General features: G+C 33.8%; 1 protein-coding gene across 3 annotated transcripts in view; it reads left to right on the top strand.

Moving 5' to 3' along the window:
- Positions 1-14,955, top strand: part of ARAP2 (ArfGAP with RhoGAP domain, ankyrin repeat and PH domain 2) — a 213,718-nt gene that overhangs the window by 163,478 nt on the left and 35,285 nt on the right. For all 3 annotated transcript variants that reach the window (XM_031942783.1, XM_031942784.1, XM_031942782.1), the window contains exons 26-28: positions 1,082-1,156; positions 6,032-6,149; positions 11,897-12,025. In XM_031942783.1, the coding sequence (XP_031798643.1) occupies positions 1,082-1,156; positions 6,032-6,149; positions 11,897-12,025 (322 nt within the window). The remainder of the gene's footprint in view (positions 1-1,081; positions 1,157-6,031; positions 6,150-11,896; positions 12,026-14,955) is intronic.

The raw sequence follows: 14,955 nt of genomic DNA, 5'->3' as shown, positions 1-14,955 counted from the left end.
GCTTGCTGTCTGAATAATTAAATTATTTCTTTAAAGCACATTTTTAACATTTTCTTGGCAAATATCCCCTTTAGATTCTTTTCTTTGAAGCAAATTTCACTCTAGTCATTGTTTCTCCACTATGACTTAAAGTTTTTTTCTTGTTATATTTTTGTTCTGGTTTGGCAACATGTTGTAAGGAAACATCTGTGAAAGTCTCAAAATACTACTCACAGCTTCATTTGTGTTCTTATTAATATTTTCGGCATTACACTACGCATATAGCCTAATCCTGTGTCCTTTCTTTTTTTTTTTTTTCTTCTTCCTTTCTCATTATTTATTATTTATTCCTTTGCTGAATAATCACCAAGATAACTTCTCTCTCTAGGGCTGGCCCTGATAATAAATCAAATCCATTAAAAAGAAAGAGTAACCTTTGTTTTTTCTTTTTTTCCCAAAGCCTATCTTACCAATCCACCACATTAATCTACTCCTTCCATACACCATACCCTTGCAGTATAAAATTAGATTAATATCATCTCCTTTAACATAATTTTCTTTTTCCTTCCTTTTTGTTTTACTCATTTATATCTTTTATTCAACTTTAATTTATGCCCAAGTCTCAACCCATTGAATGAACCTCCCTTTGTAAGAGTCAGGAAGGATAGTTTTCCATGTGATTAGATGTTTTGTCTTCTATTTTTGTCATTGATATTAGTCCTATTGATTAAAACATAATTGTACATGACTCATTTCCTTTCCCTTCACAAAATCTATTATAATGGATGTAACTTAAGCTGTTGTGGAAAACATATTTTGTACAGAAACATGTTCTCTATTCTCTTTTTTAGGAAGTTAAATCAGTAGGATAAAAGCATTGAATTGGAAGCCATTTAATTGTGAATTTGTTTTCAGACTGTTTGTCTTTTCAACTATTCAGATGGAAAAACATGCTGAATAGCAGAGATTCTTGGCCATCCTAAATGTGAAGATGAAGATAATTGAAAAATAGTTCAAACGAGTCTAGTTTTTGAAGAATCTTTACTATGAAAAATTATTTATCATGGCATAGGTATCATATGTCTTTATATATTTCCTGTAGGTTTCACAAGCTGGAGATTTGCTCATTGAAGTATATGTGGAAAGAAAAGAACCTGACTGTAGCATCATAATAAGAGTGAGTATCTTTAAGAGTAACTGAATTTTTTTCCTAAATTTCTGATAACATCATATTTTTACAAATGTTTTGGAACTAAAGCCCGATTTGCTTCCAAGGTCATTTGTCTCTTAAGTCTTATTTGAAGTCTAGCATGGTTCTGTTATTAAAGAATTCTGAAAAGTTCTTGAGTCTAGAGCTGGAAAAGATTTTATGTGGTTTGGGGAGATTTACCATTGTTTCCCAAGTTATAGCTAATATTACTGAATTTTAAGTGGTTAAAAAGGTCTTAGAGATAAACTAGTTCCCGGATCAGTTGGTAAGCTCCATGAGGATAGGGATTGTTCATGACACCCTCAACTTCTGTGACTTCTCCCCCTATTTCCTTCTAGTATAATTCATAGAAAAAAACGCAGGTCATTTGCCACAAGCTCCCTCTTCTTCCTCTTATTTCCTCCCACTCAGGTGATTTCACTGCCTGCTTCCTCCCTCACCCCTGTCTCACAGGATGGAGTGGCCCCTTCTCCTTATCCCCACGGCTAACCTTTCTACTTGTTCAAGCCTGTCTGCTCCGTCCATCCCATTCTTTCATTTATTTTTAATCTCTCCCGGTCTGTTTGCTCATTCTTTACTGCCCGTAAACATGGCCATGCTTTCCTGTCCTGAAAAAAAACCCTCATTTGGTCCTTACGTCTCTGCTGATTTGTATCCCTTCTTCCCTTTGTAAGAAAACTCACAAAAGTACTTCCACTTGCTTTCCTCTCATCCCCTTTGTAAGCCCTCAGAATCCAAATTAGGACCTTACCATTCCTCCCAACTGTCTAACTTTACAGATAGTTTTCTTTTCTTCTTTTTTTATTATATAGTTTTTTTTTTTTAATTTACAAGATATATGCATGGGTAATTTTACAGCCTCTATAATTGCCAAACCTTTTGTTCCAAATTTTCCCCTTCTTCTCCCCACCCCCTCCCCCAGATGGCAGGAAACCCATACATGTTAAATATAAATTAAATACAATATATTTATACATGTCCATACAATTATTTTGCTGTACAAAAAGAATCAGACTTTAAAATAGTGTACAGTTAGCCTGTGAAGGAAATAAAAAAACGCAGGCAGACAAAAATAGAGGGATTGGGAATTCTATGTAGTGGTTCATAGTCATCTCCCAGGGTTCTTTCGCTAGCTGTAACTGGTTCAGGTCATTACTGCTCCATTGGCGCTGATTTGGTTCATCTCATTGCTGAGGATGGCCAGGTCCATCAGAATTGATCCTCATATAGTATTGTTGTTGAAGTATATAATGATCTCCTGGTCCTGCTCATTTCACTCAGCATCAGTTGATGTAAGTCTCTCCAGGCCTTTCTGAAATCATCCTGTTGGTCATTTCTTACAGAATAATAATATTCCATAATATTCATATATCACAATTTATTCAGCCATTCTCCAACTGATGGGCATACACTCAGTTTCCAGTTTCTGGCCACTACAAAGAGGGCTGCCACAAACATTCGTGCACATACAGGTCCCTTTTCCTTCTTTAGTATCTCTTTGGGATGTAAGCCCAGTAGTAATACTGCTGGGTCAAAGGGTATGCACAGTTTGATAACTTTTTGAGCATAGTTCCAAACTACTCTCCAGAATGTCTGGATGTATTCACAACTCCACCAACAATGTATTAGTGTCCCTATTTTCCCACATCCCCTCCAATATTCATCATTATCGTTTCCTGTCATCTTAGGCAACTGAGAAGTGTGTAGTGGGATCTCAAGAGTTGTCTTAATTTGCATTTCTCTGATCAATAGTGATTTGGAAAACCTTTCCTTGTGACTACAAATAGTTTCAATTTCCTCATCTGAAAATTGTCGGTTCATATCCTTTGAACATTTATCAATTGGAAAATGACTTGAACTATTTTAAATAGTTCTCTATATATTTTAGAGGCCTTTATCAGAACCATTGACTATAAAAATGTTTTCCCAGTTTATTGTTTCCCTTCTAATCTTGCCTGCATTAGTTTTGTTTGTACAAAAACTTTTCAATTTGATATAATCAAAATTTCTATTTTGTGATCAATAATGATCTCTAGTTCTTCTTTGGTCATAAATTCCTTCCTCTTCCACAGGTCTGAGAGGTAAACTATACTATGTTTGTCTAATTTACTTATAATTTCATTCTTTATCCCTAGGTTATGAACCCATTTTGACCTTATCTTGGTGTATGGTGTTAAGTGTGGGTCAATGTCTAGTTTCTGCCATACTAATTTCCACTTTTCCCAGCAGTTTCTGTCAAACAGTGACAGATATTCTTAGTTGCCAGATCATGAGCCTTTTCTCAATCATTCCTTTCCTTGGCTGCCCCAACATTATTAATCCTTCCTTCTTCCCAAATACTCTCTTTCCCCTTAGTTTTTGGTCTCTCCTGATTCCCCTCCTGCTTACTAACCCCTTCTTCTCACTCTCCTTTTCTAAATCTTCTTCTAGGTCATGCTCTCACATATTATCCAATTTAGCTTTTTATTTAACTTATCCAAAATAACTTTTAAGGTAGGCAGGTCAGCTATTACTATTAACTGCTCTCCCCTTTGCAGAAGAAATAGAAACTCAGAGAATTTTAAAGAATTGTCCAACAAATGACATATACCGATAAGTAATGAAATATGGAAAATTAGCCACAAAACCTTTACCATTACTTTGAGACCAGCGATAGCTAGTAATTTGTTAAATTTCATATAAATATTAGGTATAGTTTCTGTGGTTTCTTGACTTAAGGTGTAGTTGTAGAATCACTATGAATCAGTTAGCTAATAGTGACTTGACTTTGGAGGCAATGGTCCTATTTCATATTTTTCCTCTGGAGTCTACAGGCTATGTAATTCCTCAATTTCCTTATGTATAAAAAAAGGAAAATGAAAGGAATTGAAAGAGATCTCCTAGGTCTCTTCCAGCTCTGAATCTTTTAAGTCCTGAGATTTATCCTTTATTATTGATAGGTGATTGAGATCCCAGTGGGATTCGATCAGAAAATATATCCAAGTCAGAAAAAAATCACTATTATTTCACTAATAAAGACTCAGATATAACTATGATCTATTAATACTGCCAACTTCACACCAAGATATTCATAGATCATCAGGGATTCTCAAATTGGGGAGGTCCATAAGTCACTGAGGGCTCTGTGGATAAATTTCCTTCTTTGAATTTGGGGGGGGGGGGAAATGACATCTTTATTGTCACTTAGCGCTTTGTGATTGATCTTATTTGTATTTTTGGGTTCATTTGACAACATTATTCTGAGAAAAGAGTCCATAGTTTACACCAGATTGTCAGAGGGATCCATAGCACAATAAAGGTGAAGAACTTTATCCTGAGTTAATAGTTCTATAGAATCTTCAACTTCTACTAAAATCACAGAGCCCAGATAATCTATCCCTCTCATTTTGTGTATGTATGTATGTATGTATGTATGTATATATATATATGTATATATGTATACATATATATATATGTATGTGTTACTTGCTGTTTTAAATTTGATCATCTATAGAATCAGAATTAAGCACTCGGAAGTTAATTTTTGATTTGTAGCCATTATCACTCCAGTTTTTTGTAAGCTCGGTTTTCCCACTCCCATCTCTGCTAGCCCTCCTGCAAAAGGTAACAATTATTTTGTTGCTACTGTGTCATTATTCAAATAAACTCATTTATATGATCTTTGTCTTGTTATTTTTAGTGCCATAGACTATCTGATTCTCTTGACCTGGCTCACGGTTTACTTTAATTGAGATTTTCTTTGCCCCCAAACTTAATATAATCACATTTCTAGAAAGGAAACATCTTTGAACTGGATATAATATGCACTTATATTAAATTCCACCAATGACAAAAAACAGAATGCATGAGTAACACCTATTATTTTCTACCATACACATTCACAGATGGAATATGTTAATATTCACGAAATGTGGTATAAATAGAAATGATCAAGCTTAAAGACCTCAACCCTAACTAATCAAGTAAGAAAGTGCACATTATTCTGTAGTTAATAAAATCTGTGTCCTGAAAAAGCAAATTTCTTCACCTCCTATTTATTTCTCATGATCAGTGAATGCCATCTGATGCTTGTCAGCTTCAGTTTGAGGCTGATAGTGACCCTCAGTTGAGCTGCCCAGTCTCTGAAGAGGTCCACATTTATGTAGGTGCCCAAAGCTTTGGCACTTGGCAGGAGCCAACCCCAAGGATGATGCGATGGATTCCTTATTGTCTACGGTTGCTCCTGTCCTCACATTCTGTGGCAGACCTCCATCTGTCATTTCCCATAAAAAGGCATCTCACCGAATGTTTTAACTCTGGGGTGTTTGGGCTTGCTCAGCTGGGACCCAACTGCTCCATGATAGACAGAGCTGCGTAAAGCTAGACTTTTACTAGTAAATTAAAAAGCCTAAAGTCCTTTCTTCTTGGGACTGTTGACATGCAATTGGAAAGAGTAACCTTATGTTCAGCCAGATTCTCCTGTCTATAGAACATCTAGATGTTGGTGTATTCTGGTCAGAATACTTGGTATTTTCCTATTTATTTACATATATATCTATATATTTATGTATTTTTATAAATATTTGTATATATATTTTTATATATTTGTGTGTGATATTACATCTTCCTGTTATAGATATTAAAGAATACCTTACTTTTCCAAGTTAAAAAAGAAATCTCAAGTATCTGTTTTCTGTAGAAAAAAACAACAGAATTTATATTTATAAAAGTAAAATTGATTTAAAAACACCACCAACACCACCACATTTGGGCAAGAACTGGGAACCTAAAAGTGGGTCATCGGTGATCTAATGGATCCATCTGTTGATATTATCTGAAAAAAAAATGTTGCTTGTCTTCTAGATATCACCTGTAATGGAAGCAGAAGAATTGACAAATGATGTATTAGCAATAAAGAATATCATCCCTGCCAAGGGGGATATATGGGCTACGTTTGAAGTCATTGAAAATGAAGAACTTGGTGAGTAAATTTCATGTTATTTATGGCATTCTGTTGAAGAAATTAGAGTTGTGGGAAATCTTACTTAGAAACTGCATTTTTTTTTTTTTTTTTTAGATGATAAATCTTTTGCAAAGTTCATTCCTTCCCTTCATGGAAAATGTCTTGAGTATTATTAGGCAGTATGGCTACTGTCTACTAAGTTTTTTTAATTGAAGCAATCTGATCAGTTTGTTACAATCCTGCATGTTCTTTTTTTTTTTTTCAATCAGCAAAATTTTCCTTTCTTTCCCTTCTAACTTTTCCCCCCACTGAGAATGAAAGACCAACAAAATCTGTTTTGCAAATATGTATAGGCAAAGTACAGGTAGATTTATAGGTAAAAACAAATTTCCATGTTGGCCATCCCCCCCCCCCAAAAAAAAAAAAAAATGTGTGTCTATATAAACATTACTACTCTAGAATCACAATAAAAGTTCCTAGTTCTTTCAAAGTTACCTTTGCTGCATTATTGTCATTGTATAAAATAGTTCTTCATACTCTATTCACTACATCAGTTCACATAAGTCTTCCCAGATTTCTCTGAAGCCATCTCCTTACTTTCTTATAGCACTTTATGGTTCCGTCAGATCCCTGTACCCCACTTGGTTAGCCATTTCCTGATTTATGGATGCACATCCTCAGATACCTATTCTTTGTTACCTCAAAAGGAACTATGTATATTGTAGGACATGTTTAGAATTTGTTTTCCTTAGGAGTGATCCCTTCCTTAATCTACAATATCTCTAATTCTCCCTTCTTTCCTTTGCTTTCGATTTCCTCCTTGCGTAAAATATATTTCTGAACCCAACTTACGCGTGTGTGTTCTTCCAAGTATTAACTACTTATTGTTCCCCTTCTTGTATGTATAGATAGATGTCTGCTTGCATACCTTACTAGTGAAATCAATTTCTCTAACCCACCTTTTCTTCCCCTCACCCCTTATTGTATTCCTCTTGCATTAGAACAGCAGTTTATCCTTCTCCCATCCTTTATTATTATTCATTTATTTTTACCTTTACATGGTTCTCATGCTTGAACATCAGAACTCCAGTTAGAAACACTTGGAAGTCTTAATTTTTCTCACCTCTGTCATCTTTCAAGTTAGTTGGTTTTGATATGAATTATTTACCATTGTCTTCTATATTTTCCAATTTTCTCCTTGGTTTTAATCATCTTTTTGTCTTATGGAGTCCTTGGCTTCTGTTTGGTCCATTCTGATTTTCAGGAAGATTATCTCGGGCAAGATTTTCTTTCTCTGTTGCTTTGTTTTCTGATTCTTCAGTAAGTCATAGTCATTGTTCAGTTTGCTTTCTTCAAGCACTAGCATTTCATTAATAAATTTTTTTTCTTAACTTTACATAGCTGCAACTACAAGGCTATTGAGAGATCAATATGACTGGTTGGAAGTTGGCGATAATGGTAGTTACTGCTAACTACCCTCCTTCCCTCCTATGATTAATAAATGTCTTTTGTTTGAGTTCTCCTATAAGGAGCAGACTCTTGAAAGGATGCCTTGCTAGTGTACAGATACTGGACCAGATTAGTGAACATTTGCATGCCTTAAATAGAGCATTTTTTATTTCTTTCCTTTCCCTTTCCCTTTCCCTTTCCCTTTCCCTTTCCCTTTCCCTTTCCCTTTCCCTTTCCCTTTCCCTTTCCCTTTCCCTTTCCCTTTCCCTTTCCCTTTCCCTTTCCCTTTCCCTTTCCCTTTCCCTTTCCCTTTCCCTTTCCCTTTCCCTTTCCCTTTCCCTTTCCCTTTCCTTTTCTTTCTTTTCTTTTGTTTCTTTTCTTTTCTTCTCTTTTTTTTTTATTTTTTATTTTCAAAATATGTGCATAGATAGTTTTCCACATTCATTCTTGGAATACAAGGTTTTGCTTAATAACAAGTCTACTAGAATTGCCTTGAATCATCTTGCTACTGAGGAGAGCCATGTCCATCAGAATTGATCATCTCATAATTTTGCTGTTGCCGTGTATAATGATCTCCTGCTTCTGCCTACTTCACTTAGCATCAAATCATGTAAATCTTTCCAGGCCTTTCTGAAATAATCCTGATGATCATTTCTTACAAAACAATAATATTCCATACTATTGATATATAACTTATTCAGCCATTCCTCAACTGATGAGATCTTTGCTCCTACAAAAAGGGCTGCTACAAACATTTTTGAACATCTGGGGTCTTTTCCCTTTTTTATGATGGGAGCAAGAATAGAACACAGATTAGAAGAACTGAACTTAACTCATTACAAACCAGAATGTACAAAAAAAAAGAAAGAAAGAAAGAAAGAAAAAGAAAAAACAATGGGTAGTAATTTCTAATTCTGTTGTTCATAGTGAGATCAGCAATTTATCACAATTTCTTCAAATACTTATTTAGATGCAGCATCAATGGCAGATATGGAAATAAATGTACTTTTTAGATATTTGACCCTTACTTCCAGAAAGAGAAAATGTGCCAATGTATTTCATAGAATGCTGAAAATACAAGCCATCTAATTTATCTCTCAGCCAAGAAAGAATTTGCTTGACCACATACTCCACTGGGGCCTCTAGGTTGCTTAGCCTATAAAGCATTTTGCTTTGAGTCAATAAAATTTGTCTTCCTAAGCTCAAATCCAGTTCCAGACACTACTGTGTATTCCTGGGCAAGTCACTTAACTCTCTTTGCCTTAGTTCTTCAACTAACCCACTGTAAAAAAAATCTTTGCCAAGAAAACTTCAAATGGATCACAAAAAGTTGCATGTGACTGAACAACAGCAACATGTTTCAGGCCTCTGCTAAATTCTGGGCTTACATAAAAAGAAAAACAAACAAGTCCCTTCCCTCAGGGAGCTCATTCACAGTCTAATGTAGCTTATCTATGCAAACTACTATGTAAAAACAAGATAGATACAAGATAAATTAGGGCAATCTCAGACAAAAGGCACAAAGATGAAAATTTGCTCTATGTTTTTAAATGTCTGCATCAAGAATGTCTCAGAACATATGTGGAATTATTTTTTTGTAAGAAATTTTATAGAGATAGGAAAGTAGACACAATAGTTATAACTAGTTATGTTTTCTCAATCTCTTTTTTGGAAGGAAGCATGATTCCCTTTCAAGTCTTTCATAGTCTCCTTTCTTTCAGATATCCTGCTCAATATCCTAATGGGAATTTTGCCTCTCCTATATATAACTAGTCTATTTCAACTGTTCTTAACACTGAACAAAGATAGGAGGAATTAAAGGTCTTATTCATATATGTGTGAAGACAATTTATTAGACCAGTCATTTGCCTGTTATTATTAGCCTATCAAGGGATAATGGTCTATGTAACTCCCTGAAACTAAATGAAGAAGTTAGGCCGGTTAACATCCATGATCTGTTTTTCCCCTCTCTATCTATTATCCAACTATCTTTAGAAAGAACTCTAAGATTAATGTTTTTAGGTACCTTGAGTAATATAGAGTGATGGATTATTTCATATAGAAAAATTCACGATAGCAAATGTTTATATGCTAAGTGATAATGACAAAAGGGAAATTAAGAGAGAATCTGTCTATTTCCCAAAGCTACATCTTCCCATTTGCTCCTTGTGTGTAAATGGCATCTGACCCCTTTATTGGGAAACTTTTGTACTTCATTAAGTTTTGTGACAACTAGTCCTGGAACGTAACCGGGATGTATGAGTTCTATTTCTATTGTAATGAAACTTGAAAAATGTCATTTATCTTCTCTGTAGATGATTTTTTCCATCTAAAACATAAGGATAATATTATCTGCCATCTGCTAATAAAACCTGATTATAATTTTCAGAGATTTGTGAAAATTGGGATATTTTTTAAATCCTTAGAATTTTTTGGAATAAAGTATTTTTGATATCTTATCATCTTATCATCTCAGATGAATTATTACAAGCTCCATGGTGAATTTTTGACATGGTTTTCTTGGCATGTAATTGGTGTTGTTGGTTCATTGAATCTTAACATGGTTTTCTTGGTGTGTGATCGGTGTGTTGAATTTTTGATGGCTTTATCAGATCCAGCAGGCTATATAGGTTTCTATGTATGACACCAACAATAGGTTAAATCAGCTCTTGAGGGCCCAGGCTAAGTGGACCACCAATAGTCTGACCATCGGATGACAATTCTTTAGCCATGACAGTCCCTGAGACAAATACTATAACATGATCAGAGAACAATATTTACATTTACATGTCTTTTTTTTTTTTTTTGAGGTTGGTGGTGGGTGGGGAGTTAAGTGACTTGCTCTGAATCACAAAGCTACTAAATGTCAAGTATGGAAGGCTGAATTTGACTACAAATCTTCCTGAGTCCAGAGCCAGTGTTTTATCCATTACATCAACCCAGCTGCCCATGTACACTTCTGATATGCTTAAAAATGCCTGTGTCTAATCTCTAATTTTTTTTAAATAAATATTTTACAAAGAATAAAGGAGACATTTTGCTTAATACTGAATAAAAGTTACCATTAAGCTCCTTTCTTTTTACCACCATATCAACATTGTAATATTGTTTGGTCGTTTCTGTTGTTTTGTTTTTTGATCACTCAGATATTCATTTGATTTTATTATTCTTTTTATCACATTTTATACCATGATCATATTCTAAAATTTCTTATTGGTTGACTAATGACAGTATGTTATTTAAACATTTCTTTATTATAATCAGTTAAAAAGTAACTGGTCAATATTTGTGTCCTCAGTATTCATATTTCAGGTTAAAAGGGCATAAATTGTTAGAATGTTTATAATTACTACACAGAAATGTTATTTTAAATTATTGAAGTTTCATGTTTCACAGGAAAAAAGTATAAAATGCAAATTAAGTAGAAAATAAAAATATAAAAGAACTATGATAGTCTTTTATTTAAATTCTTGATGTGTCACTTCTCAGTGATTACTCTTAATAATATACAATATAATATAAATAATACATATTATAATAATTATATAGAAGCCTGACGTAACAAAAAGCAGAGGGGAAAAAAATCAACATATACCTCATTTTACATCTATGATCTTCCAACTTTTAATAGAATGGAGGACAAATTCACATGAATCTCTAATCAGTCCCCTGACATCATAGTTTGTTGCTGTGTTCATTATAGTTCTGATGAGTTGCAGTGTTTTTTCTTTATGTTATTATGTTAATTGTGTAAATTGCCCTCCTTATTATTCTTGATTGACTCTGGACAGATTATCCCAACTTTGCCAAATATTTTTGAATTCCTCATTTGTCATTTCTTACAGCGTAATAATGTTCCCTTGCATTTATATGCTACAAAATTTTGCAGTGTTCTCCAACCAATGGGCCTGATAAGAATTTTTAAAATTTAAAGTTCCCTTACTCATTTAAAATATTTTGTTTCCAGTACTGCAAGGTATATACAGGTCTAAAGAAATATGCAAATCCTTTAAAGATTAAGGGGAGATGCATTGGTAAACATGCATGCATAAACACACTTGTGCATTTGCAATCAGTTTTTATCCTATTTTATTATTATTTGTCATTGATTGTTTACTTTTTTAAGAGATGGCTACACAGTCCAGTGGATAGAGTAATGGACCTGGAGTCAAGAAGATAACTACCAATAAAAAGTGTTGAGAGGATAAAATAAGATAATGTTTGTGAAGTTGCTTTGCAAGCCCTAAAATGCTGGATAACTCTGGCTACTAAGAACATGGAGTCATTGGTTTGCCTTTCCCGTTTTTTCCCCCTAGAGCGCCCACTTCACTACACTGAGAATGTGTTGGAACAAGTACTTCAGTGGAGCTCATTAGCCGAGCCTGGCAGTGCTTACTTAGTGGTGAAGAGATTCCTAACCATGAATGTAATTAAACGCTACAGTGGTAAGTGGTCCTGCTTCCCTTCCCTGTCCTTGGGGATCCTGGATAGTGTTTGGTTACTGAATCCCCATCCCCATCCCTACTATCTGCAGCTCCTTCAAACAAAAAGGAGAATGGCAAGAGATTACCAGCAGCAGGGAACGCTTCGACATCAGGAATTGTGCCTTTTAAATAAAATATAAGCACTATTTACCCAGAAATGTATTTAAAGAAGCCAAATTTTTTTGTTTATGCTTTCAAAACATTTGCAAGCAGATTAGCTAGAGTTTGTGATCAGATTCTTTATCCTTCACATTGATTGAACACCTGAGTTTGTTTGGTTTTTTGTTTGTTTGTTTTGTTTTTAATAGTAGTATCTTTCAAAAATATCTTTGACCAAATTTTAAAAATAATCTCTGCAGTCATGAGTTTGCCCCTTAATTGTACCTTGTGACCCCAAGAATTCTGTTTTTCCTCTGTGGGTGTGCTTTGTATTTTTTGGGGTAGTTAAATATTCATTTTACTTTGTCTTTGTCTTGACAAATGTCGTCTGAATCAATCACAGCCACCAGCTTCTCTAGAATTACAGCTCTATTCATTTTATCCCATACACCTTGAAATTGAGATCTAAAAGGAAAATAATGAAAGCAAATCAAATGTGATTTCTCCGTCAATTTGTTACCAGAAAAACTAGTGTTATTGCAGAAATATTTATTGCTCTGCAGCAGTGCAAAAAAGGAGCAATTTTTATATATGCATATAACATATATGTATGTTCACACATATGCATGCACATAAATATGTATAAACACCTGGTATATACATACATGTATGTATATGATTATGTATATATTCTTGTATACACTGATAACATAAAGCATATATACATGTATGTATCTATATGTCTTTCTTCATCTATATAGTTTTTCTGTTCTGTATCGAAGAGACATCGGCAGAACTAGTAAACAAGAAAAGTTGGTTGTAACCAAATTTTATTTCACTAATAAAATAATTTGTCTTAGCAATTCCATAAGAATCTAATGCTTATTTGCAGAGTTCATGTATACTAGCAGACTTAGCCACTACTCCTACCCCCCAGTACCTAGAATGTGAACAGTATACATAATTGGAGATATTAGTGGCTTTAAACAAAAACAAATATTAAAAATACTTTGCATTTGACTAATTCTCTTAAAGCAGATTTAAACACAGATGCAGGATAAATCTTATAATCTATGCACTCTTTTTTATTCCTCGTTGTTAATAGATCTTGTTCACTGAAGAATTTTGGCTGATATGTATACTACTGTTGTTTCACTGTTTAAAATTGTTCACCTGCTTCTAAATAAACAGTTTAAGAGGAAAATATGGCAAACAAATGGAGATTTTTTTTTAGAATGCTAAGCTCTGCATTTTTGCTGTCTTCCAAGTTAGTGAAGTAACATTCATTTCCTTTTTGGAAGGAGATGGTGCATCTGTTTGCTTCACTTAAAATCAATTCCATTTTTCAAAAGAAGCATTTTGTTTCATATATCCTTTCATAACTTTGGCGTCCCTCACGATAAGAAGTTAATTAATCTGATGAGAAAGAAAATAATCCTTACATTTCTGCTCTACTAGAAGAGCCTTACTTGATTTAAATTTTCATTCCGAGTTTCTCAGAACTAATCTTATTAGGTCTTAGAGTATTATCGTTATTCCTATTGTAGAAGTAAGTTTCTGCATTCTATGTAAATTTAGAAATCCTGAAGAATTGCAAACTAAATTGTTCCCTATTGTTGGATTGATGTGTTTTAAGTACAAAAGTTCCATAAAATATTTTCCTATGCTCTTTTGGTTAATTACTCATGATGTTGATAAAGAAAGAGTATTATTTTTCAGGTTTTGTGGATTTTTTTTACATTATATATATTTTTCAGAATATCCTTTCTCCCTTTCCCTGAGAATGCTCCGTTGTAATAAAGGAAAAGGCTTAAGCAAAAATAATTTTAAAATCAAATGTATTTGTCCGATAACATGTAAAAAATTTCTGTTAGAGAGTAGGAAAATGTGGAACAAACCAAGATTGGTTATTGCAATTAATCTGTTTACTCGTCTCAGTATCATTTTAATTTTTTAGTCATTGTGTATATTATTCTACTTGCTTTTCACCACTTCATTAAGTCTAACTGTGTTTCTCTGCTTTCCTCATACTTTCAGTTTGTTATGACAAGATGCCATTCCATTTATTTGCGGGTCACATTTTCTTTAGCCATTCCCCAATTGATGGGCACTTTTTGATTCGTTTTGATTGTTCTTACTTTCGTGTATATATCGGGCCTTTCTTTTTCTTTGATTTTCTTGGGTTTTATTTACTTTGTAAGATTGTTAGACCAGAAGTATGAATAGTCTAGTGATTTTTTTTATATTATTCCAAATTATTTACCAGAATGGAGCTAATTTGTCTTTTTCATTCCCCTCCAACAAAGACTTTTTGCTTAGAAGAATTTTAAGTTTGTTCCATAACTCTATGTATCCCTGTAGGTTCTAATTTTAGTTTTCTACAAATGACAGATGCTTCTGAATTAAATTTGTATAAGAAAAGAGTACTTCAAAATGGTACTGCTGTTGGCAGAATATAACCTTGGAATCAGAGACAGATGCTGTCAGCATATTATAGAATGATTCCATCAGCCTTGGTCTTAATGAAAACGTTGTATATTTTATATTCCCTTATAACAATCTCAGTACAAAGAATTCCAGCAGGTTGAGAAGAAGTCCTAATCTTCTTCAAGCAGAGATCTTTTCTTTGAATTTATTCCTAGTTTCCTGACATTCCGAAAACAATATCAATGTTTGTCTTTATCTTGATATCTTCTGTTCAGAAGAGCATCCAATAAATGCTTATTGAGTATTTCATATGTAAAACATTATTGTGGGGTAGTGTGGAGAATATAAAAATGAGTTAGCCTGAG

The sequence above is a fragment of the Sarcophilus harrisii genome, chromosome 6, assembly GCF_902635505.1.
Source record: "Sarcophilus harrisii chromosome 6, mSarHar1.11, whole genome shotgun sequence".
NCBI lineage: Eukaryota > Metazoa > Chordata > Mammalia > Dasyuromorphia > Dasyuridae > Sarcophilus > Sarcophilus harrisii.
Note: the sequence above shows the minus strand (reverse complement) of the source record. Positions and strands in the feature narration are given on the sequence as shown.